Below are 24,552 nucleotides of genomic sequence, written 5' to 3'. Positions count from 1 at the left end.
TCCCTTATTTACTAACTTTTTTTTCTTTATCTTAGAGAGAGTTGTTATTTAAAGGGATTGTATCAAAAAGACAACCCCCTTTTTAAAAAGAAACTGTGTGATCGTGGCTGGTCTATCTTCTCTACGTCCTGGTTGTCCGCTATTCTCTGCAGGAGAAATGTAGCATTACATGGCGCCAATTTAATCGAGGGACCTTCCAGGTAATGCATGGATGGGCCAAGTCCGCCAAACTGGGACCCAAGCTTTCCGTTCTGGCTCATAGAGGAAACACCTGAGTGAAGAACTCCCCTCTATGACGTCCATTTGCCTAAATAGGGCATATGCTCTGGAGTTGTCATCATCAGATAACCCTTTAACTACCAGGCTCATTGGAACATTCATCTAAATTTAATTAATTCCATTTATATTTTTTTCCATTAATATTCCCAACTCCCAAATATATTTGAATTACTTGGTTAAAATGTCATTGTAATGTGCATTATTACAGTAGGTGTGTCTGCAATTACCCTGTAATATATTATAGCATTGCTCGCAATGTATGTACCTCTTGTGACGTACCACGAAGGATATCTACTCATTAGTTTAGGAGAATTTAAGGAAAGTTAGAAAGTAATGTGGAAGTGTATATCACAAAGTCACTAAGAGCAGGTAGCTCAACAAGCGAGACACTGGTAAAGTCAGAATGACACTGGGTTGATGCTCAGGATCTGTGATGCTTGTGAAATGGTTTGGATTTTATAGCACACGATTATTTGCTGGGGAACACAAGACCAGGGGTAAAAACCAGGAGCCTAGAGTAGAACCAGAAGCAAAGCACAATAGTGCAACATAACCCCTGGGTTAACAGGCACTTGGGTATTCTCTTTCTCAACCAACCACGCCACTCATGTCAATGACCTCTGTCTGGTATTGCAGCTCAGCACCATTCACTTGAATACTGGACAACAACCCAAGAGTGGTGCTTTTTTTTGGGGGTGGGGGCAATTATTTTTTTTATATCATTTTTTAAAAGCATATATTTTTTTTAATATTAATTCTAATAATAAGCTGTGATCTCGCCTGTATTCCTTTAAGGCCTCGTTCATATTTAATGTCCTTGTTCCCTTCCTTTTTGTTTGGCTGGAAAAAAAAAAGGATTAAATCTCAGCAGATTGAATAAAGAAAACTTTCCAATGGACTGGCTTTCCCATTTCTGGGGGAAAAAAATACTAGGAGGGAACATGAAACTAATATAAAGACCCTAAAGTGTTTTGTTTTTCAATGCCTACTGCTCAGGGCCTGTTCACATGTGTGTTGATGTTTCTGTTGTTGTGCTCCGTTAGATGAGTACAACAAAGAAAATACCGGAAGCGCCTAATGCATTGTATGGCCGTCACCATTGCCGCCCGACGGAACCCATTGATTTTAATGGGTTCTGTCAGGGTGTTCCGTGGCTTTAACAGAAACAATAGCGCTGCATGCTGCACGATTGTTTCCGGTATTTGCTGAGAAATTTTTGATGGAGGCCCATGATGGAGCAATGCAGGATATGAACAGGCCCTCAGTGTTTTATACAGATATGGATGCTCAGCTTCTCACAATCAGCGTATGTGGTTTTTCGTCTTCTTACATTAACCCTTATTGCCAGACGCGAGCATAAATTGAGCTGCTGCTCCTTAAAAGTAATTTGCATTCTTTTATATGCTCCGTCTGCTGTTTTTACTGTTGCAGAGACAATTATTTGATGAGCTCGTGTTACTGAGGGCTCTTTGCTCATTGTTAAGTTTGGCAGGAATGTATTCCTAAATTCTAACATAGTGTTCACATCGAGAAATTCATTTACTTAGCTTGCATCTTGCACTGTAATTTACTGATTGATTCTCTGTGGGGTATAGTCAATAAATACTTACAGGGTTCTTCAGAATGTGTTTCATATAACAATATCTCGAAGCAAATCACAACAGCGTTATCTTTATTAAACAACCACAAAAAGCAAACCAAAGCAAATTAATATTAAACTTAGCCTTAAAGGGGAAAACCGCTATAAAGCTAGACTTGCCAATTTTGCTGACAGATCTTGAAGTCAATAAGAGCCATGTAAGTAATACGTTTATATTACGGATTTTATACTCAAACAATTCACTTATTCTTTGTAAAGTAGCTTCAATTCAGAGGTGAACTTTAACATTTGTGTCCTGGGTTAAATGTAAAGCAGTCTATAACACAAGAGATCACTTGTATTTCATCTGGGGCTTCGAGTGTCTCTGCTCGATGGCAATGAGAAAGAGTCATTGAATAAAGTAGAAAAACACACCATCAGTTGGAGTAGGGTTTCTTAGGCCCACCACAGTGAGAGATTCTGAGGGCTCGCCCTCTATATATACAGAACATGTACATGTCAAATTTTAATTGCATCGAAAAAAAAATTGTTATTATTGCACACACAGGACATATCAATATGGTCAAATAAGTAAATCAGCCCTTAAGAAATAACCCCATTTGGAGCACTTAGGTTTATCTTCTGCTAGGCATTTGAGCCCATGTATTGTGGTGTGTACACGTAGCCTACACACCATAGTCTTAAAAATGCGAGATCAGCTAATATTGCTATAACCTTTGTATATAAAATGAATAGCTTTATAGATGTTTCTTGGGTTCAGAAGTGTGAATAATGAGGTTTATCGAAGTAAATGGATCTGACGTGTGTTAGAGAACTGTTGTACTATATCTTGGAAACTTTAATTTACAAGGCTCGAATGTATATGTTCACTATGGCACACTAGAATGTGGAAACTTGAACATCATATCCATATGTGTCACGTAGGGTTCGTGGATCCACAGGGCCGTACCGCCTTGGTGGTATGGCAACTGGCCAAGAGGGCGCAGGTCAGAGTCTATAGTTCATGTAGGGTACCTGTGGCAGCTCGGACAGTAGCAAAGCAGGCTAGGCTGGGACTAGGCAGCAGGTAGACGTCAGGCGTGGAGTAGCAGGACAGGCGTGGTATACAGCTCAACATGGCACTAGATCAGGATACAGGTTACTGGAACAGGGAACACTGGGAGCAGGAAACAGTAGGGGACCATTTGCAAGACAAACTTAGGATACGACAGAAACGCCCAGGGTGCTCAGGGAGCAATCAGCACAATCTCCCACTTGTGTGCGCTCTGGCTACTTGAGTTTGGACTGAGCTCGCGAGTGTACCCTGGTGGTCACTGTGGAACAGGACGGCCGTATGTGCAAACATCTCTGGAGAGAAGGGCGTCGACTGGATGGAAGGAGTTCGTGGTTACAGTATCCCCCCTCTTACGCCCCCTCCTCTTGGGACCAGAACGAGAGAGAAACCTCTTAATGAGGGTAGGAGCGTTCAGATTCTCTTCTGGCTCCCAGGACCTCTCTTCTGGACCAAACCCCTTCCAATCTATTAAATAAAAGGTTGTTCCTCTTACTTTTTTAATGTCCAGGATCTCCTTAACCTAGAAGGTGTCTGAAGGACAGCTGGAGGCAACCGTAGGGCTAGGAGTCTTGGTAAAGCGGTTCAGAACCACCGGCTTCAAGAGGGAGACATGGAAGGAGTTGGAGAACTTGAGGGTAGGAGGCAGCCGAAGCTTGTAGGCGACAGGGTTGATCTGCTGTAGGATCACGAAGGGTCCGAGGAACCTGGGAGCAAATTTGTACGACGGCACCCTCAGTTGAATATTCCTGGAGGACAGCCAGAACTTAGGAGGTTCTCTTCTCCTTGTGTCCGCCTTCCGTTTCATTCGGTCAGCAGGATGGAGGATCGAGTCTGCTGCCAGATCTGCAGAAAGTCCCTTAAAGCCGTTTCAGCAGCTGGTACCTCGGACGTATCAGGCATCGGGAGAGGAATTCTTGGGTGTTGGCCGTAGACAATGAAGGACAGTGTCTTCAGTGTGGACTCGCTAGTGTGATTGTTGTAAGAGAATTCAGCCCACAGAAGCAACTTCACCCAGTCATCATGCTGGTTGGAGATTAAGTGGCGTAAGTAGTTCTCCAAGATCTGATTGATCCTCTCGACCTGACCATTGGACTGAGGATGGTAGGCTGAGGAAAAGTCCAACTTTACACCTAGGAGTCCGCAGAGGGCTCTCCAGAACCTCGAGGTGAACTGAACCCCCCCGATCAGACACAATATGCTGCGGTAAGCCGTGCAGGTGGAAGATGTTTTGGATGAACAGCTTGGCCAGTAGAGGAGCAGAAGGAAGACCGGTCAGAGGAACGAAGTGGGCCATCTACGAAAATCGATCCACCACCACTCAGACAGCACTGCATCCAGCAGAGTGAGGCAGGTCAGTAATAAAGTCCATATAGCTATATGCTACCAGGGAGCATCGGGCACAGGCAATGGCAGCAGGTTTGGAGTGAGCGACCTTGTTAGCTGCACACACTGAGCAGGACGAAACAAAGTTAAAAATGTCCTTGGGCAGCGTGGGCCACCAGAAATGACAGGCAATCAGATCTCGGGTCTTACGTGTCCCCGCGTGACCTGCCAGTCTAGAGGAGTGTCCCCAGTGGAGGATTCTCCCTCGGTCAGCCAGGCGCACAAAAGTCCTCCCTGGAGGAATGTCTCCAACTTGCAGGGGATTGACAGAGACAATGCAAGACGGATCAATAATGTTCTGTGGTATCTCCATGGTGTCCTCTGTCTCGAAAGACCTGGACAAGGCATCGGCCCTCACATTCTTGTCGGCCGGGCAATAATGGAGCTCAAACTGGAAACTGGTAAAGAACAGCGACCACCTGGCCTGTCGAGGATTCAGACGTTGGGCCGTCTGGAGATAGGTAAGGTTCTTGTGGTCCGTAAAAATCAGGATGGGATGAGCTGCGCCCTCTAGTAGATGTCTCCACTCCTCCAGGGCCAACTTGATGGTCAGTAACTCCCGATCCCCAATCGAGTAGTTGCGTTCTGCGGAAAAGTAGAGCTTAGAGAAATATCCACATACCATAGACTTGCCCTTGGAACCTCTCTGGAACAGGAGTGCACCAACAGAGGATGCGTCCACCTCCAGCGAGAACTGTAGAGAAATGTTGGGATGATGGAGGATAGAAGCTGACGTGAAGGCATTCTTCAGGCTATTACATGCAGACTCTGCCTCAGGAGTCCACACCTTGGTGTTCATGCCCTTTTTAGTGAGGTCAGAGATAGAAGTCAGTGAGGAGAATTTTGGAATAAACTGTCTGTAAAAATTGGCGAATCCCAGAAAGCGCTGTATGGCCCTCAAGCCTTGAGGGTGTGGCCATTCCAGAACGTCCTTTACCTTTTCAGGATCCATCTTGAAACCTCTATTCGAGACAATGTAGCCGAGGAAGGGCAGAGCATCTTTTTCAAACACGCACTTAATTTAGCGTACAGACAATTCTCTCTTAACCTCAGCAAAACTTGACGGACATGTCTCCGATGAGTCACAGGATGTGGAGAAAAAAATCAAGATGTCATCAAGATAGACCACATCACAAACCTAGAGGAGGTCAAGGAAAATGTCATTAACACCTTCCTGGAAGACCGCGGGAGCATTACACAGGCCGAAGGGCGTTACTAGATACTCATAAATGCAGTCTTCCATTCGTCACCCTGGCGAATCCGGATTAAGTTGTAAGCCCCACGCAGGTCTAGTTTGGAAAAAATTTTGGCATCACGTATACGATCAAATAATTCAGAGATCAGCAGTAATGGATATTTATTCTTCACCGTGATTTGGTTGAGACCCCGGTAGTCAATACAAGGACGCAGGGAGCCATCCTTTTTCTTGACAAAGAAGAACCCGGCTCCTGCCGGGGAGGAAGACTTCCGTATGAAGCCCCTCTCCAAGTTCTCTTTAACATAGGTGGTCATGGACGGAGTCTCTGGCAAGAAGAGAGATTATATCCTACCACGGGGAAGGGTTGCACCAGGGATCAGCTCAATAGGGCAGTCATACGCCCGGTGTGGGGGCAGTGTCTCTGCCTGCCTTTTGCTGAAGACGTCCGAAAATGCAGCATAATGACCAGGCAATCCTGCCAATGATCGAGGCAGAGAAGGCTGGACCGAACGAATCTGCACCAGGCATCGGCTGTGACACTCGGGGCCCCACTGGAGAATCTCTCCAGAGTTCCAGTCCAGGACTGGGGCATGTAGTCGGAGCCAAGGCAGACCCAGCAGCACAGGGTCAACGGCCTTGGACAGGACATAGAACGGTAGAAGTTAGGCATGGACTGCCCCTACTTGGAGCCTCAGCGGCTTTTTCACAGCTATAACTTGGTCTGGCAGAGGTAGTCCATCTACTGAGGCAACCATCAATGTTCTCTCCAGAGGGGTAGTATGTAATTGGAGAAGGTCCACCAGGTCTCTACAAATGAAATTAGCAGCGGATCCAGAGCCCAGATACGCAGAGACCTGATGCGTTTTCTCACCGGACACTATGGTCACCGGACACTATGGTCACTATGCTGATAACTTAGACGGGAGTCCTTCTTTACCCAAGGTTGTCTCTCCTACCAACCCTAGGCTTTGGGGCTTTTGGGGACACAGACACACAAGATGGCCTCCGAGGCCGCAATAAAGACAGAGTCCCGAAGTGCATCTGCGTTGTCTCTCCTGGATAAATAGCTTACATTGGTCCATCCTCACAGACTGCTGAGAAGGATCAGCATCTGAGGATGACAGGGGTTGCTGCAAGGTCAGGGCCAGACTAGCAAGACCTCCTTCCCGACTAACCTCCTGGAGCCATTCCCGGAGCCTTCTATCAATCCAGACAGCCAGGAGGATGAAGTCATCCAGGGTAGACGGCAAGTCTCGAGCGGCAAGTTAGTCTTTAATCTTAGGAGACAGTCCATCCCAGAATGTAGCCACCAGGGCCTCATTGTTCCACAACAGTTCTCCTGCCAGGGTGCATAAGTGGATGGCATACTTGCCAAGGGAGATGTCTCCTTGGCGTAGGTTCAGCAAGGAAGCCGCTGCAGAGTAGACTCTTCCAGGCTCCTCAAACACCATGCGAAATGTCCGGAGGAACCCCTGGAAGTCACGGGTCTCTGGTCCTTGTCTTTCCCAGATAGGGTTCGCCCATGCAAGGGCCTTGCCAGTAAGAAGAGTGATGATGAAAGTGACCCTTGCGCCATCAGACCAAAATGCCCTTGAATACAGGCTGAAGTGGATCTGGCACTGGTTCAAAAATCCCCGACAGGAACTTGCGTCTCCATCATAGCGGTCAGCAAGTGGCAAAGAAAAACGAGGATCAACACTGCCAGGAGGTGTAGTCTGAGGAACAGTACTGCCAGGAGGTGTAGTAGAAAGAACGTCAGCTCGTGCCTCCTGCCGACGTGCGAGAATGTACAAGGCCTGGAGGAGTTGGTCCTGTTGAGAACGGAGGTCTAGCATATCCGCCCGCATCTCTTGTGACGTCGACATGGTCTTGGATCGACCAGCGGGGTCCATGGCCTGAGCGTACTGTCCTGTAGGATTCGTGGACCCACAGGGCCGTACCGCCTTGGCGGTATGGAGCTGGCCAACAGGGCACAGGTCAGAGTCTATAGTCTTATAGGGTACCTGTGGCAGCTCGGACAGTAGCAAGGCAGGCTAGGCAGCAGGTAGACGACACGCGTGGTATACAGCACAGCACGGCAACAGCTCAACATAGCACTAGATCAGAATACAGGTTACAGGATACAGGAACAAGGAACACTGGGAGCAGGAAACACTAGGGAACCATTTGCAAGACAACAACACTCAGGCGTGTGAGGAAGGGGTTGAGACCTTCTTATAGCCCAGGGTGCTCAGGGAGCAATCAACACAAACTCCCACATGCGTGCGCTCTGGCTTCTTGAGTCTGGACTGAGCTCGCGAGTGCACCCTGGTGGTCACTGTGGAACAGGACAGCCGTATGTGCAAACATCTCTGGAGAGAAGGGCGTCGACTAGATGGAAGGAGTTCGTGGTCAGCGACCACAGACGTTACAATATGGATTTGTTCAGCATTTCATTCTGAAACCGTATTCACTGATGTGGAGTTGACCACCACTTCTCCTTTGGTGCCATAACAGCCTCCACTCTTCTGTGAAGGCTTTCCACTATACTTTGGAATTAGCTGTGGGGATACTTGTCCATTCAGCCACAGGAGTAAGATCAAGCACCGATGTTGGGCCTTTTTCGCAGTTAGCGTTCTAATTCATCGTAAAGAGGTTTTCCACCTTCTGACAACTGATGACCTATCCACCGGATAGGTCATCAGTACATGATATGTGGGAGTCTGACACCCGGACCCCGCACAGTTCAGCTGGTCCGGTGCCTCCATGCATCGGACGTACATGCAGGAAGCAGTTGGTTCTGGCCACGGAATAGCAGCCGAGCTGCAGTACGGCAGCTCTGCTCCTATTCAAGTGAATAGGAGCAGACATACAGTTCTGCAGCACGGCCAACTGCTTCCGGCTCAGTACATAGCATTATGTGCCATATCATCCGGGCGGCTGATCGCTGTGTAGTCCGGGTGTCGGACCCGCACCGATGATATACTCATGACCGATCCGGTGGATAGGTGATCAGTTGTCAGAAGGTGGAAAACCCCTTTAAAGATCTCTGATGGGATTGAAATTAGAAGGTTTTGCTGGTCTCAAATGACTTCTAGTGAAGGAAAATCGACACCATTCTAGCACATACACCCAAGGGTTTAAATATGACTTTACATTACGTTATCATTCCCTTGTAAGTCATATTTAATCTTTTGGGAGCCTGTACTATAAAGGTGTAAATTTTCCATCTCTGGAATGTATTTGAGACCAACAAATCCTTCTGTAATCCTTGGATCCATGCTATGATTAGCCACGAAGCATGGGCATTTGGACAGCGGTAGCATCTCCAATACATTCTTAATATTAGAATTGTGCTTATGAAATAGCACAACCAAATCAGGTGAGCGCCTTTCTACCTTCAAATCTATGTACCCATCTCAATTTTTTTATCCTATGAGGCGCTACTCCTCTTCTTTTCCTTCTGGGATTGAGATCAGGCAAGTCCCTCAAGTTCTTTCAGATTAATCTCTGCAAAAGCATTTTTCATGGACCTTGCTGTGCTCAGAGACAAAAAGATAACATTCAGACATGGCTCCCAGATGCAGTTTGGAACCTGGCAGTGAGTATTGTAACCAAGGACAGTCCATTTTTACACACTTCTGTGGCCAACAACATTGCGGCTGAATTGTTGTTGCCCTTAGACATTTTCCTTTCACAGCACTTACACTTCACTTGCTTGGAAGATTGCATCCTATGGCATTGCCACGTTAAAAGTCAGTCAGCTCTTTAGTACAACCCATATTACTATTGCTTTTTCTGCTTATATTTGTCTAGATAGATAGATAGATAGATAGATAGATAGATAGATAGATAGACCTGCTTGATTAGTTTTATGTATCTGTTTGACGTGGGTGGGGTGGAAATGACTTAACCCTAAAATTTGAATAGGTGTTCTACTTTTGTTTGTGGTTAGACAGTTTTTATATCTGTGTAATAAAAATGTTGTGGATTTTTAATCACATTTGATTATCATTTTTGCTTATCTTCCGTTGTTATTTGTATGGTTTTGCTTCTCCTATACAATTGTATACTCCCCCTTCTGTATGTGACATCCATAATTGACTGGTGTTTGACTTGAGTGTTATTGGGATATATTAGTGGTATATCAGTCTTGAGTTGCAGCCTTTCTTTGGACAATAGTTCACTTGCAAGGATGGAATGACTTCCTGCGTACAATTTCCTGTATCCATAGCAACATTTTGTATCCTGTCCGGGCTCTGTGAACTAATAGGGAGGAAAGCATTTCCTGTTCAGTCTTAAAAAAATCACGAATAACACTCTCCGAGTGTCATCTGTCTAGTACTTTACATCTATAAAACAATGAAATTTCAAGATTATTTCTAAAATGAACAACATTCCTGGGGTAAGAAAAATTAATTTTATTGTAAATTTATATGTATTCATCATGAGAGGGAATCTGTAGATGTGCTTATGATTTTATAATATGTTTTCCTGTGTTATGCGTGCAGCTTGGCAGAGTTCCACGTCTCTGAACTTTACTGTTCACAACACGTAGCTCTTATATTTGTCTGTGGTGGACCCCTTTTTCTGAAAACAGTGAAAAATTATTCCTTTTTTGTTTTTAACTATATGTTCATATAGGATAAATCATATTTTTGATTTTGTATACGTTATTTGTTTTTCTTCTGAAAGATACACGTGTACTTTTATAGAGTATAAATTCTATATAGGGACAGATGAGAAGAGCAATGTATTGATTTGGAATAAAAGTATCATTCTAAAATGAAAGGGCTAGATACCTGCAGGCAGATACACCTATCTATCTATCTATCTATCTATCTATCTATCTATCTATCTATCTATCCATTTATCTCATATCTGTCCATCCATCCCAGATCTGGATCTTATAGATAGATAATATCCAGATAGATCTAAAGTTAGCGCTATGTAGATATACAGTAGACAGATTATTATTTGACGCAACACATTGTATTGACAGGAAAAATATACTTGCTTGTGTCTATATAATTTACAAAATTATTACCGCTACTTTCCATACGTTGGCTATTTTACTTCGCAATATCCAATATAAGTTTTAATAAACAGCCACTTTCAGAATGTGGGACCTGCGATACCTTATGTACACCATGTTAGGTTATTTCTATGAATACAGATGCTTATCCAATATATGTTCTCTGATAGTGTTTCTGCCAGTAATCCATTAAACACTAAAGTCGATTAACATGGAGTATAACAAGCGGTGGCAGAATATTCATTTTCTAAAGCAGCAGAGCATGAAAGTTTATTTTGCTTTAGTAAATTATGGACCTTGTTTAGCAAAATGTACTCTTAATTCCTGACTGTTTGTTTTCGTTTTGCTAGCCAGAACAATTATGAGCAGCAAACAAAGGGACGTGCACAGATCTGAGAGCTCTCTCCCCCCACTCCGCATGTGCCTGTGTGGCTATGTCTTTATGTTACTTCTGCAGGAAAGGGTCCTTTGCTGCCCTGCCACTTGCCATATTTGTTTGGAAAAACAGGTTAATTGCCAAAGCTTGGGTCTAACCACTATACCGAGGAATTTTCCCAAAACAACCACCCTCATATATTTGAGCGGCAATAATATTACAAAGGTCAGCCCTAATGAGCTGTCAGACTTTAAGGATCTAGCTTTGCTTTTTTTGGACAATTCAAAAATTTCATACATACATCCCAAAGCATTTTCTTCCTTGACGAAACTGTACTCACTGCACCTGAATGATAATGACATCCAACGGTTAGACACATGGATATTTGATGGACTTCTCAACCTTCATTATTTGTACCTTCAACAAAACCAGATTGATCTCCTTCCTCAAGGATTGTTTGGCCACCTAAAATCTGTGCGACGTTTATATCTTCAAAAGAACAGAATTGGTATCCTTGGCAGTGATATCTTTTTGGGAATGTTTAACCTTCACACTCTAAATTTAGCCAACAATAATATCTCTCGGATATCTGACTCTGCATGGCGTCATCTAGAAAACCTCGAAAATCTATACCTCGAAGGTAACCATTTAGTTCAAGTCCCATCCAATGCTCTAGGATTACTCAAAGGTCTCAAAAGACTTTCCTTGTCAAATAACCAGTTTGGATCAATACACAATTTTGCTTTCCTAGGACTTAACTCTTTGCAGTATCTGTTTTTAGAGAATGCAAATATTCAGGCAATCAGCGACAAGTCTTTTAATGGGCTGAGTAATCTGAAACAGTTGATTCTGAGCCGGAATGAACTACATACACTTGATTCAAAAACTTTTACCAACTTGAATCAATTGGTGTACCTACAGGTGGACAAGAATGCCATCGTAGCCATATCTGATGACACCTTTGAAGAAATGGGGCCATCACTTAAAGTTCTCAACCTGGCATTTAATAATTTGACATCTTTGCATCCTCGAGTGCTTCAACCCCTTGTATCATTAAGTCATTTCCAGGCGAGTTATAATCCATGGCATTGTGGGTGCAGTTTGTTAGCACTTAGAAGTTTCCTCCTTTCTTCATCTTCTAGATTCAGTTTGCATTGCCACAGTCCACTACAGCTCCAGAACAGGCCACTGAGCAATGTGAAATTGGCTGAATTTAGGAATTGTATGGACAATACAACAAATGTTTCACCTCGGTTCTCTCATGTGTTGTCAAGTACGGAAAGGATAGACGGCCACATAAAAAGTGTCACTTACAAACCTTTTCTAAGCTCTCTGACTACTCATAAAACGGTATCTGCTCCGTCAACATCTACAGTGTCTATTAACATTATGCATAGCAGTCCAGGACAAAATGCCGCTAAGCCGTTGTACGACGAGATCGAATTTCACTTTCCATCTGTGAATCTAACCAGTAACGGCGTGAGCCAGTTGCCCCTAGACATTGTTACAGTGTCCCTCAAACCGATTGTAATATGCCAGCCGAAGGCAGAAGACCTACACCAGTCTTTCTACATTTTGCTTTCATTTTTTTCACTGTCTTGTATTGTCATTTGTTTTTTAATATATAAAGTCATTCAGCTAAAAAATAAACTTAGGACTCCAGAACACCAAGGTGACAGTGTGCTGGAATATTATGGCTGCTATCAGTCTGACAGGTACCAAATAACAGATCCCATACACATTCCACCACAGAATCCTTTGCCAAGTCCTGATATTGACTTAATAAGACCATTAAAGCGCTCCCCCTCAGACTCTCAGACTCAGGTTATCTTGTTTGAGCATTCTGCTCTCTAACTGATATCCACTGGGAAACAGGAAATTTTATGCAAAGCAATATAAGCGTGCTATGAATTAATGTAGTTAACATTTGTAAACATAATTTCTTTACTCTGGCATCTGATAATACAGTAAATTTGGAATTCCAGCATTTCTTTTCAGCACAGAACTACAATATAATGTGGAAACTTTTTAATCTAAGTTTTTACTGTTTCTTTTTTTTAAACACCATATTTCTTTGACTATGTGATAATCTGGAATATTTGATAATTTAGCGCCTATCATATGTCAGTGTTACGAGTGCCTGCTGCATAGATACGTTACACTTAAATCATCTATTTCTCTACTGTACAGGTATCATGTAGTTATGTGCAGAACAGTATTACGGCTTCGTACAACTTCTGAGTTATACAGAGGTGTAATATGGCACCCATAGAGATGTATGTGGCCCTTTTGTCCGATATATACGGAAGCCGATAAACAAGGGCTGTATTACAGAGGACTTCCTAGTAGAATATATCTTAGAAATATGGTGCAGTCACCAAACAGTGGCACACATGGTTCCTTTGGATCTATAGTAGATCACAGGGACTCAATGTGCCTCCCAAAAAGCTCCATGCACACGGCTCTGCCTAAGGCCGGATTCACACGAGTGTGTTCAGTCCGTGATATACGGTCCGCAGGTCGGCCGCATTTCCCGAACTGAGCACACTGCAGGGAGCTGGGCTCTTATCGTCATCGTTATCTATGACGCTAGGAGTCGCTGCCTTGCTGTGGGAAAACTGTCCTGTACTGAAAACATGTTTTCAGTACAGGACAGTAGTTCCGTGGAGAGGCAGGGACTCCCAGTGTCATAGATAACGATGACGATAAGAGCCCAGCTCCCTGCAGTGTGCTCAGTTCGGGAAATGCGGCCGACCTGCGGACCGTATATCACGGACTGAACACACTCGTGTGAATCCGGCCTTAGGCAGAGCCGTGTGCACGGAGCTTTTTGGGAGGCACATTGAGTCCCTGTGATCTACTATAGATCCAAAGGAACCGTGTGTGCCACTGTTTGGTGACTGCACTGACCTGCAGACCGTATATCACGGACTGAACACGCTCATGTAAATCCGGCCTAATAATACTCCTATACATTAAAGGGGTTTTCCATCCGGGACATTTATGACATATCTACAGGATATGTACATATCTACAGGATATGTCCTAGATGTCAGATAGATGCGGGTCGCAGCTCTCGGACCCGCACCTATTTTTAGAACGGTGCCCACTAAACCCCTTTCTACCTTTCCGTGTTCCCGCTGCCACTTGTGATTTCTGATCATTTAAGAAGAAAACCGCGTAGCTCGCTAAGCTACACCCTTTTTGTATGTCCGGTAGAACTTAATGGCAGTTACAGAAGCAGCGTAGCATGCGAGCTACGCTGTTTCTGTCACAGTCATTCACTTCTATGGGACTTAAGGAAAGAGCTTAGATCAGCGAGCTACGCTGTTTTTATCTCACGTGGTCGAAAATCACACATATGAGCAGGAACACACAGGGGTAGAACAGGGTTTAGGGCACCCTGTTCTAGAGATAGATGCGAGTCCCAGAGGTGGGACCCGCATCTATCTGACATTTATGACATATCCTATGGATATGTCATAAATGTCCCTGATAGAAAAACCCCTTTAAGTTGATAAGTCAGTACGCGGTTTTAAATTATCATTTATTTTTGTTGACTATCATTGTCTTATCCATTGTGTCTGGAAAAAAAGACTAAAATAAATATTTTCTGACCAATAAAGTTTTTCTTTTAACAAAATGAATTATAATGTATTATCATACAATATTTTACATTTCCAGTATTCTCTTGCAGTATTTAACGTCTACCATTCAAAAAAATGTTGGTTAAAAGGTAGAAGAAACAGTACAAAAGATCATTAGAGTAATCACACAGAGGCACAGAAGTCTAAAGTAGGCCAAACAATTCTTCATAAAATTAGACAAAGAGCAGGTGCTATGAATTGATGTATTGTTCACTTCGTAATCACTTTGACTTTGTTCAATAAGACAGTGAAAATGTAACTAATGAAATAATTAACCAATGTATTAGTAAACCAAAATAATCAGATTCCTGATACTTTCATTGAAAACACTTGTTTCTACCATTTGAAGTATACAATTTTTGTAATCTTTAACCCCTTAAGGACGCAGCCTAGTTTGGGCCTTAAGGCTCAGAGCCCATTTTTCAAATCTGACATATTTCACTTTATGTGGTAATAACGTCGGAATGCTTAAACCTATCCAAGCGATTCTGAGATTGTTTTCTCGTGAGACATTGGGCTTTATGTTAGTGGTAAAATTTGGTCGATATATTCAGTGTTTATTTGTGAAAAATTGTAAAATGTAGAGAAAAATGTGAAAAAATAGCATTTTTCCGAATTTAAATGCATGTGCTTGTTAAGCAAATGGTTATACCAGCCAAAATAGTTACTAGTTCACATTTCCCATGTGTCTACTTTAGATCTGCATAGTTTTTAGAGCATTATTTTATTTTTCTTGGACGTTACAAGGCTTAGATCATGAACAGCAATTTCTCATATTTTTAAGAAAATTTCAAAAGCCTTTTTTTTAAGGTACCTGTTCAGTTCTGAAGAGGCTTTGAGGGGCCTATGTATTAGAAACCCCCATAAAACACCCCATTTTAAAAACTAGACCCCTCAAAGTATTCAAAACAGCATTTAGAAAGTTTTTTAACCCTTCAGGCATTTCACAGGAATTAAAGCAAAGTGGAGGTGAAATTTGCAAATTTCATTTTTCTTGCTGAATTTCAATTTTATTCAATTTTTTTTCTGTAACAAAGAAGGTTTTACCAGAGAAACACTACTAAATATGTATTGTCCAGATTCTGCAGTTTTTAGAAATGTCCCACATGTGGCTCTAGTGCGCTCGTGGACTAAAACACAAGCCCCAGAAGCAAAGAATTTCTTATTTTCACAGGGAACAAAATGCCCCATTTTGTTGCCCAATTTTTCCTGAGTGCGGCAATACCCCATTTGTGGTGATAAACTGCCGTTTGGGCCCATGGGAGGCCTCAGAAGTAAAGGAGCGCTGTGTGTTCTTAGGAGTCCAGATTTTGCTGGATTGGTTTTCGGGTGCCATGTCGCATTTGCAGAGCCTCAGAGGTATCAAAGCAATGAAAACCCACCAAAAGTGACCCCATTTTGGAAATAAAACCCCTCAAGGAATTTATTTATGGGTGTTGTGACCATTTAGACCCCACAGTTTTTTCACAGAAATTATTTGAATTGGGCTGTGAATTTTAAAAAAAAAAACTTTTTTCCAATAAGATGTAGTTTTGGCTCAAAATGTCTTATTTTCACAACGAATAAAATACCCCATTTTGTTGCCAAATTTGTCCTGAGTGTGGCAATACCCTATTTGTGGCGATAAACTGCCGTTTGGGCCCATGGGAGGTATTAGAAGGAAAGGAGCGCTATGTGTTCTTTGGAGCCCAGATTTTGCTGGATTGGTTTTCGGGTGCCATGTCGCATTTGCAGAGCCCCAAAGGTATCAAAGCAATGTAAACCCACCAGAAGTGACCCCATTTTGGAAACTACACCCCTCAAGGAATTCATTTATGGGTGTTGTGACCATTTAGACTCCACAGTTTTTTCACAGAATTTATTTGAATTGGGCTGTGAATTCAAAAAAATGTAATTTTTTCCAATAAGAGGTCGTTTTGGCTCAAAATTTCTTATTTTCACAAGGAATAAAATACCCCAATTTGTTGCCCAATTTGTCCTGAGTTCGGCAATACCCCATTTGTGGTGATAAACTGCCGTTTGGGCCCATGGGAGGGCTCAGAAGGAAAGGACCACCATGTGGCCTACTGGGAATTTTCTGGTGCTAAGTCGTGTGCAGAAGCCCCTGAGGTATCAGTACAGTTGAAACCCCCGAGAAGTGACCCCGTTTTAAAAACGACACCCCTTAAGGAATTCATCTAGAGGTGTAGTGAGCATTTTGACCCCACAGGTATTGTGTAAAAGATAATGCGCAGCAGATGGTGCAGAGTGAGATTTGCAATTTTCTATATATATGCCATGTCAGTGTCCGATATATTGTGCCCAGCATGTGCCACCGGAGACATACACCCCATAAACTGTAATGTGGGCTCTCCCGGGTACGGCAATACCCTACATGTGGCTGTTATTAGCTGCCTGGGCACACGGCAGGGCTCAGAAGGAAAGGACCACCATTTGGCCTACTGGAGCTTTTCTGATGCTAAGTCTTGTACGCAGAAGCCCCTAAGGTACCAGTACAGTTGAAACCCCCAAGAAGTGACCCTGTTTTAAAATCTACACCACTTAAGGCATTCATCTAGAGGTGTAGTGAGCATTTTGACCCCACAGGTATTGTGTAAAAGATAATGTGCAGCAGTTGGTGCAGAGTGAAATTTGCAATTTTCTATACATATATGCCAATTCAGTGTCCGAAATATTGTGCCCAGCATGCGCCACCGGAGATATACACCTCATAAACTGTAATGTTGGTTCTCCTGGGTACGGCAATACCCTACATGTGGCTGTTATCAGCTGCCTGGGCACACAGCAGGGCTCAGAGGGGAAAGATGAGGAGGGGTAAGCTGTGCGAAGTGGATCAGAGCGAATAAAACTGGGGTAAATTAAAAATAAAGGGATGGATGATAAATTTTAAAACACTCTTTCATACAGAGCTCTGGTTTTTCGGGACACGCGTCACATTGATATATTGTGTCCTTCCTTGTCCCCCTCTTATAGCAGACGCTGCACCTCTTTTGACTATTTCCCTTCTTGCCAGTTTGGGGAACTTCTCCTAAAAAGTGTTGCCCTGGTACGATGCCTGTGGCCCCGCTTCCAGAAGTACTGTAAGGCTTCAGGACTTGATCTGACAAGTCCACCCGTCCCATGTACCTATTGTAGTCCAGGATGCAGTCTGGTTTGGGGGTCCCTGTACTGGTACCTCGTACAGGTACATGGGTACTGGTGTGGCATCTCCCTGGTCTTGTACTTGACACACAATATGTTGCTGCTAGATTGTGCCCTGCTCTCACCCCTTCTGAGCTTTGCCCTGCAGAGTCTTAGGGAGGCCTCTCAGATTACTTCTAGCAGTGCCGCATGCCGCAGGACTTCTGGAAGCGAGGCAGTTGAAGAGTGGGACGCTGGTATAAAAATTATCCAGGTAGAGGTGGTAACCCTGGTCCAGCAGTGGGTGCACCAAATTCCACACAATTTTTGTATTAACTCCCAGTAAGGGGGGGCATTCTGGGGGCTGAATACTGGTGTCCTTCCCTTTATATATCCTAAATTTGTAGGTATACCCTGATGCACTCTCGCACAGCTTATACATCTTCACGCCATACCTTGCCCTCCTACCCGGCAGGTACTGGCGTAATTGAAGCCTCCCTTTAAAATGTACCAGGGATTCATCTATAGAAATACACTTCTTGGGGGTGAATGCTGGGAAAACCGGGCACTGAAACGGTCTAATAGGGGTCTCCGTTTATACAAACGGTCAAAACTGGGGTCATCTCGGGGTGGGCACGGCTTATTATGAGTATAATGTAAGAAGCGAAGTATTGCCTCATTTATATTTTATTTTTTAATTTCCAGCTCAGTTCTGAAGTTGCTTTGAGGGGCCCATATATTAGACACCCTTATCAAACACCCCATTTCAGAAACTAGACCCCTCAAAGTATTCACAACAGCATTTAGAAAGTTTATTAACTCTTTAGGTGTTTCACAGGAATTTAGAGCAAAGTAGAGGTGACATTTAATTAATTTAATTTAATTTATTAGGCACCATGTCCGGTTTGAAGAGGTCTTGTGGTGCTAAAACAGTGGAAACCCCCCAAAAGTGACCCCTTTTTGGAAACTAGAGACCTTGAGGAATCCATTGTAGTTTTCTTGGGGTGCATGCGGCTTTTTGATCAGTTTTTATTCTATTTTTAGGTGGCGTGGTGACTAAAAAAACAGCAATTTTACTATTGTTTTTTATTCTATTTTTTTTTACAGCGTTCACCGTGCGCTATAAATGACATATTCACTTTATTCTGTGGGGCGATACGATTACGGCGATACCAGATGTTTATAGTTTTATTTTATGTCTTATGGCGTTTACACAATAAAATATGTTTTGTAAACAATCATTCACTTTTTGTGTTGCCTTATTCTAAGAGCCATAACGTTTTTATTTTTCAATCAATAAAGCCGTGCGAGGACTTATTTTTTGCGTAACGAACTGTAGTTTCGATCAGTACCATTTTTAGGTACATGCGACTATTTGATCTCTTTTTATTCCATTTTTTGGGAGGTGAAGTGACCAAACAATTGTGATTGTGGTACGGTTTATTATTATTTTCTCTTACGGCGTTCACCGAGCAGGATAAATAACGACATCGTTTTGTAGTTCAGGACGTTACGGACGCGGCGATACCAATTATGTATAGTTTATTTGTTTATTTATATATTTTTATTAATAATAAAGGACTGATAAGGGAAAAAGGGGGATTTTTACTTTTATTACTTATAAATCTTTTATTTTCTTATTTTTACACAACTTTTTTTTACTTTTTCACACTTTTTTTACTTTGTCCCACTAGTGGACATGAGGGCAGGAGGCTCTGATTGCTATTCTAATACACTGCACTACACACGTAGTGCAGTGTATTAGAGCTGTCAGCTGTTCGCTGACAGCAAGCATAGTGGGTCCTGACTTTTTCGGGACCCACTAGGCTTCCGTCGATGGCGTAGCCAGAGTCCATTTTTAGGATTCTGGTTGCCATAGTAGCCATCGCGGCCCGCTATCGTGTAGCAGGCCGGCGATGGCAGCTTAACCCCTAAGAAGCCGCGATCGCTATTGAACGCGGCTTCTAAGGGGTTAATCGGCGGGGACCACCGCAATCGGTCCCTGCACACTAAGCTGTGATAGCCTGCTGTCGGAAACAGCAGGTATCACAGCTCAGACACGCACCGGGGAAAGATGGCGTCGTGTTTACTCAGGTCAGTACTATTACTGACCTGAGCGCGAACGATGTACTTAGCGCGACGTAATAGTACTGACCTGAGCGCGAAGGGGTTAATTGGACACAGAACAGTTTTTTGTATGGCCAGCTCTACATTACATCGTATGTACAGCACAGGTGTGTCCAGTCCTGGTTAACAGCAACTGCGGCATCTGAGTGGTTAGATAGAGGGGACTCCCTATCGCCCCCACCCCCGATTAAATCGGGTACCGATCAGTTGCCATGACAGCCAGAGACCTATTGAAGGCCTCCAGTTCTGTCATTTGTGAACTTGACAGAGGCAAAGGTTAATAGTAGAGCACAGATAAGATAATACTCTGCAATATGTACTTCAGTGTATTGCATGAATGATCCATAGATTACCTGTAAGGAACTAAAAAAAAAAGTGGGGAAAAAAAATGTTTAACGTTTTAAAAATATAAATAACAATTAATAAAAGTAAACAAAAAACCTTTTCCCATTTTCACAAAAAATTATATAAGCAATAAAAAAAGAAGTAAATCTTATTGGATTCGCATTGTCCGTAAAACTATTAACATATGTTATTTAGCCTGCCGGGTGAACGCCGTAGGAATAAAAAAATTCCCGAACCAAGCATTGCTATTTTTTGGTCACCTGGCTTCCCAAATAGATGGAACAAAGTGATCAAAAAGTGTACTGTAACCCAAAATGATACCAAGAAAAACTACATTTATGGCTTTTATAATATGGCCACACAATTTTAATATTTTTTAAATTGTTGTTGTTTTTTTAAAAGTAGTTAAACATAAAAAAAAGAAAAAAATTTGGTAATTTCGTATTGACCCACACAATAAAGTTAACTTGTTGTTTTTAATGTATGGTGACGGTTGTAATAACGAAACCCAAAAAACAATAGGAATCACAGGTTTTTTTCCCATTCCATCCTGCACAGAATTTTTTTTCAGTTTCCCAGTGCATTATATTTTACATTAAACCTTTCATGCCGACAATCTGTACAAAGATGTCCTTTTCGCACATACCCAGTACTGCCAATACGTGTATGTACAGATCTCTGTTCCTGCCGGCATAGCGCTGTGAAAAGCGCTCGGACGCCGGCTGTGTCAGTGTCTGCGGCTCCCCAGCAACCTGTTGTCTGACAGCCGAACCGATTGGTTCGGCTGCAGAGAATATGATCACCGGTATTAACCGCTTCCTGACCGCCCACAGTAAATTCACATCGGCGCTTGCTGGGCTCTGTGCAGCGCCGACGTGAATTCACAGTGGGTGTTAATAGCGCGATCCGGGTGTCTCAGAGTAGTGCTAACACCCGGATCGCGCTGTCAACCCCTGCCTCTGGTCCCGGAGACATGACCAGGACCTGATTGGTTCAGGTCCCGGAGACATGACCGGGACCTGATTGGTTCAGGTCCCGATCATGTGATCGCAGGGAAAGTTTGTTGTAGCAACAAACTGGAAAGTTTTGTGCTACAACAAACTTTCCCGAGGACTAATTGCGGGTGCTGCCGTCGGTTGCATGGCAAAACCGGAGGCCATACAACAGCCTCCGGTCTGCCATTCACGGAAGCCTATGATCACCAGCTGGCCCTCATAGGCTTCCTGTCAGTGTGACTGTCAAGGTCACACTGACATTTTATAATATAATACGTTACACTACCTAGGTATATATAATATAATACGTTACACTACCTATTATAGCAGCCATCATTGCTGCAGGTCTTCAAGTAGAACAAGTAAAAAAAAAGTAATAAAAAATGTTTTATAAAAGTGTATAAACAAGTTATAAGTTACAAAAACATTAAAATGCTTTTTTTCCTATAATAAGTATTTTATTATAGGAAAAAAAATAAAACGTTAAAAAAGTACACATATTTGGGATCACCGTGTTCGTAGCGACCCCAACTATAAAACTATAATATTATTTTTCCCGCACGGTGAACACCGCAAAAAAGAATTAAAAAACAATACTGGCATCACTATTTTTTTGGTCATTACCCCTCCCAAAATATAGAATAAAAAGTTATCAAAAATTTGCATGTACCCCAAAATAATACCAATAAAAACTACAACCCGTCCCGCGAAAAACAAGCCCTTACACAGCTTTTTTGATTGAAAAATAAAAAAATGATGGCTCTCAGAATATGGTGACACAGAAAATAAATAAACGCCACGAAAAATAAAAACTATATACATATGGTATCGCCGTAATCGTACCGACCTGCAGGATAAAGTAAAATGTCATTTATAGCGCACAGTGATTACTGTAAAAAAAAAGGACAAAAAAGATTGTCAAAATGTATGTTTTTTTTTGTCGCTTTGCTTACCAAAAAAATCGAATAAAAAGTGATCAAAAAATCACATGTACCCTAAAATGGTACCAATGAAAACTACAGATTGTAACGTAACAAATAAGCCCTCGCACTGCTCCGGCGGAGAAAAAATAAAAAAAAGTTCTGCCGCTCAGAATATAGCTGTAAAGGATCTGCCAGGCACAGCTTCTGTGTATACGCCCATAGGTAATCAGTCTGCACCTGCTTCTATGTCTGTGAGACTGACTCCATCTTCCACCACTCAGGATGGCAGGCTTAGGAGTGGGAGAGCCTATCACAGCCTGGCCAGACGGAGCTAGCTCCCGCCCTCTGTCTATTTATACCTGCCTTTCCTGTTCCTCCTTGCTTGTGATTCTTCTCGTGTGGTTTCCTGGCCCTGCTACAGCTTCTGAACTATTTGACCCTGTTTCATTCTGACCCTGGCTTACTGACTATTCTCCTGCTCTACGTTTGGTACCTCTTACACTCCTGGTTTGACTCGGCTTGTTCACGACTCTCCTGCTCAGCGTTTGGTACCTCGTACACTCCTGGTTTGACTCGGCTCGTTCACCACTCTTGTTGCTCACGGTGTTGCCGTGGGCAACTGCCCCATTTCCCTTAGCTTTGTGTACCCTTGTCTGTTTGTCTGTCGTGCACTTACTGAGCGTAGGGACCGTCGCCCAGTTGTACCCCGTCGCCTAGGGCGGGTCGTTGCAAGTAGGCAGGAACTGAGTGGTGGGTAGATTAGGGCTCACTTGTCTGTTTCCCTACCCCCATCATTACAATAGCGACAGAAATTGTGCAGTGTCCAAAAGTGGATAAGATTGCGACACCGGCCACATATCTATGAATTATTATTTATTTACCGCATAATTATACCCTCTTATTATGCCCTGATGTACTCCGCACAGATTACATGTACCCTCACATTATAAACTGAAATATCAGCAAAACCCCAAATAGAACTATTACCAAGCAAAATCTGTGCTCCAAATGGCGCTCCTTCCCTTCTGAGCTCTGCCGTGGGTCCAAACATCCGTTTATTACCACATATGGGGTATTTCCGTAATCATAAGAAATAGCTTTACAGGTTTTGGGGTGCTTTTTATTATTTATTCCTTGTAAAAATGATTTTTTTTTATATTTTTCAGAAAAAAAGTTGACTTTAATTTTCACAGACCTATTCCAATAAATAAAGCAAAAGACCTGTCGGGTCAAGATGCTAACTATACCCCTAGATAAATTCCTTGAGGTGTGTAGTTTCCAAAACCACTTTTGGGGAGATTCCACTGTTTTGGCACCACAAGACCTCTTCAAACCTGACAAGGTGCCTAAAATATATTCTAAAAAAAAAGGAGACCCCAAAATCCTCTAAGTGTTCCTTTGCTTGTGATGCCTGCGTTTCAGTCCATTAGTACACTAGAGCCACATGTGGGATATTTCTAAAAACTGAAGAATCTGGGCAATAAATATTGAGTTGTATTTCTTGGGTGAAACCTTCAGTGTTACAGAAAAAAATGTATTACAAATGAATTTTGGCAAAAAAAATGAAATTAGTAAATTTCACCTCTACATTGCTTTAATTCTTGTGAAACGCCAAAAGAGTTAATAAACTTTCTGAATGCTGTTTTGAATACTTTGAGGGGTGCAGTTTTTAAAATGGGGTGATTTATGGGGTCTATCTAGTACATAAGGCCCTCAAAGCCACTTCAAAACTGAACTTATCCCTGAAAAAATGGCCTTTTGAAATTTTCTTGAAAATGTGAGAAATTGCTGCTAAAGTTCTAAGCCTTGTAACGTCCTATAAAAATAAAATAATGGTCAAAAAAACAATGCAAATATAAAGTGGACATATGGGGGATGGTCATTAGCAACAATTTTGTGTGGTATTACTATCTGTTTTACAAGTAGATTACATTTAAAATTAGAAAAATTCTAATTTTTGGAAATTTTCTTGAAATTTTGGTGTTTTTCACAAATAAGCTATGAATTTATTGACCAAATTTTTCCACTAACATAAAGTACAATATGTCACGAGAAAACAATCTTTGAATCGCTTGGATAGGCAAAAGCATTCCAGAGGTATTACCACATAAAATGACACATGTCAGATTTGAAAAAATGGGGCTGGTCATTGAGGTATCGATGACCCTTGGTCCTGAAAGGGTTAAATGGTGCTATTAAAAGACACAACTCATACCGCAGGAAACAAGACATCGTATATAGATATGTTGATGGAAAAATAAAAATGTTATGGCTGTTGGAATACAACGATGAAAAAACGGCGAAACAAATACAATGTTAAAAAAAAAGTATTTTTATTGTTCTTAGAGTAGTAAAACGCAAAAAGAATAAATCCATTTTGTATCGCCGTAATCGTACAGAGAATATTTTTTTGTTATTTATACCTCTTGGTAAACGATGTCAATTTAAAACGCAAAAAAGAATGGCAAAATATTTTTTTTTTTTTCTGATA

At 42.4% G+C, this 24,552-nt stretch overlaps 2 protein-coding genes across 2 annotated transcripts in view; both read left to right on the top strand.

Moving 5' to 3' along the window:
• The window catches only part of IPO11 (importin 11), a 511,812-nt gene that overhangs the window by 360,674 nt on the left and 126,586 nt on the right, over positions 1 to 24,552 (top strand). The window lies entirely within an intron of this gene.
• LRRC70 (leucine rich repeat containing 70) lies at positions 9,772 to 12,758 on the top strand. The gene is made up of 2 exons (XM_075839240.1): positions 9,772 to 9,898; positions 10,879 to 12,758. Exon 2 carries the CDS (start codon positions 10,890 to 10,892, stop codon positions 12,756 to 12,758), a length of 1,869 nt encoding a protein of 622 aa, XP_075695355.1. The 5' UTR covers positions 9,772 to 9,898; positions 10,879 to 10,889.

Source organism: Rhinoderma darwinii, chromosome 1 (genome assembly GCF_050947455.1).
Source record: "Rhinoderma darwinii isolate aRhiDar2 chromosome 1, aRhiDar2.hap1, whole genome shotgun sequence".
Lineage (NCBI taxonomy): Eukaryota > Metazoa > Chordata > Amphibia > Anura > Rhinodermatidae > Rhinoderma > Rhinoderma darwinii.
Note: the sequence above shows the minus strand (reverse complement) of the source record. Positions and strands in the feature narration are given on the sequence as shown.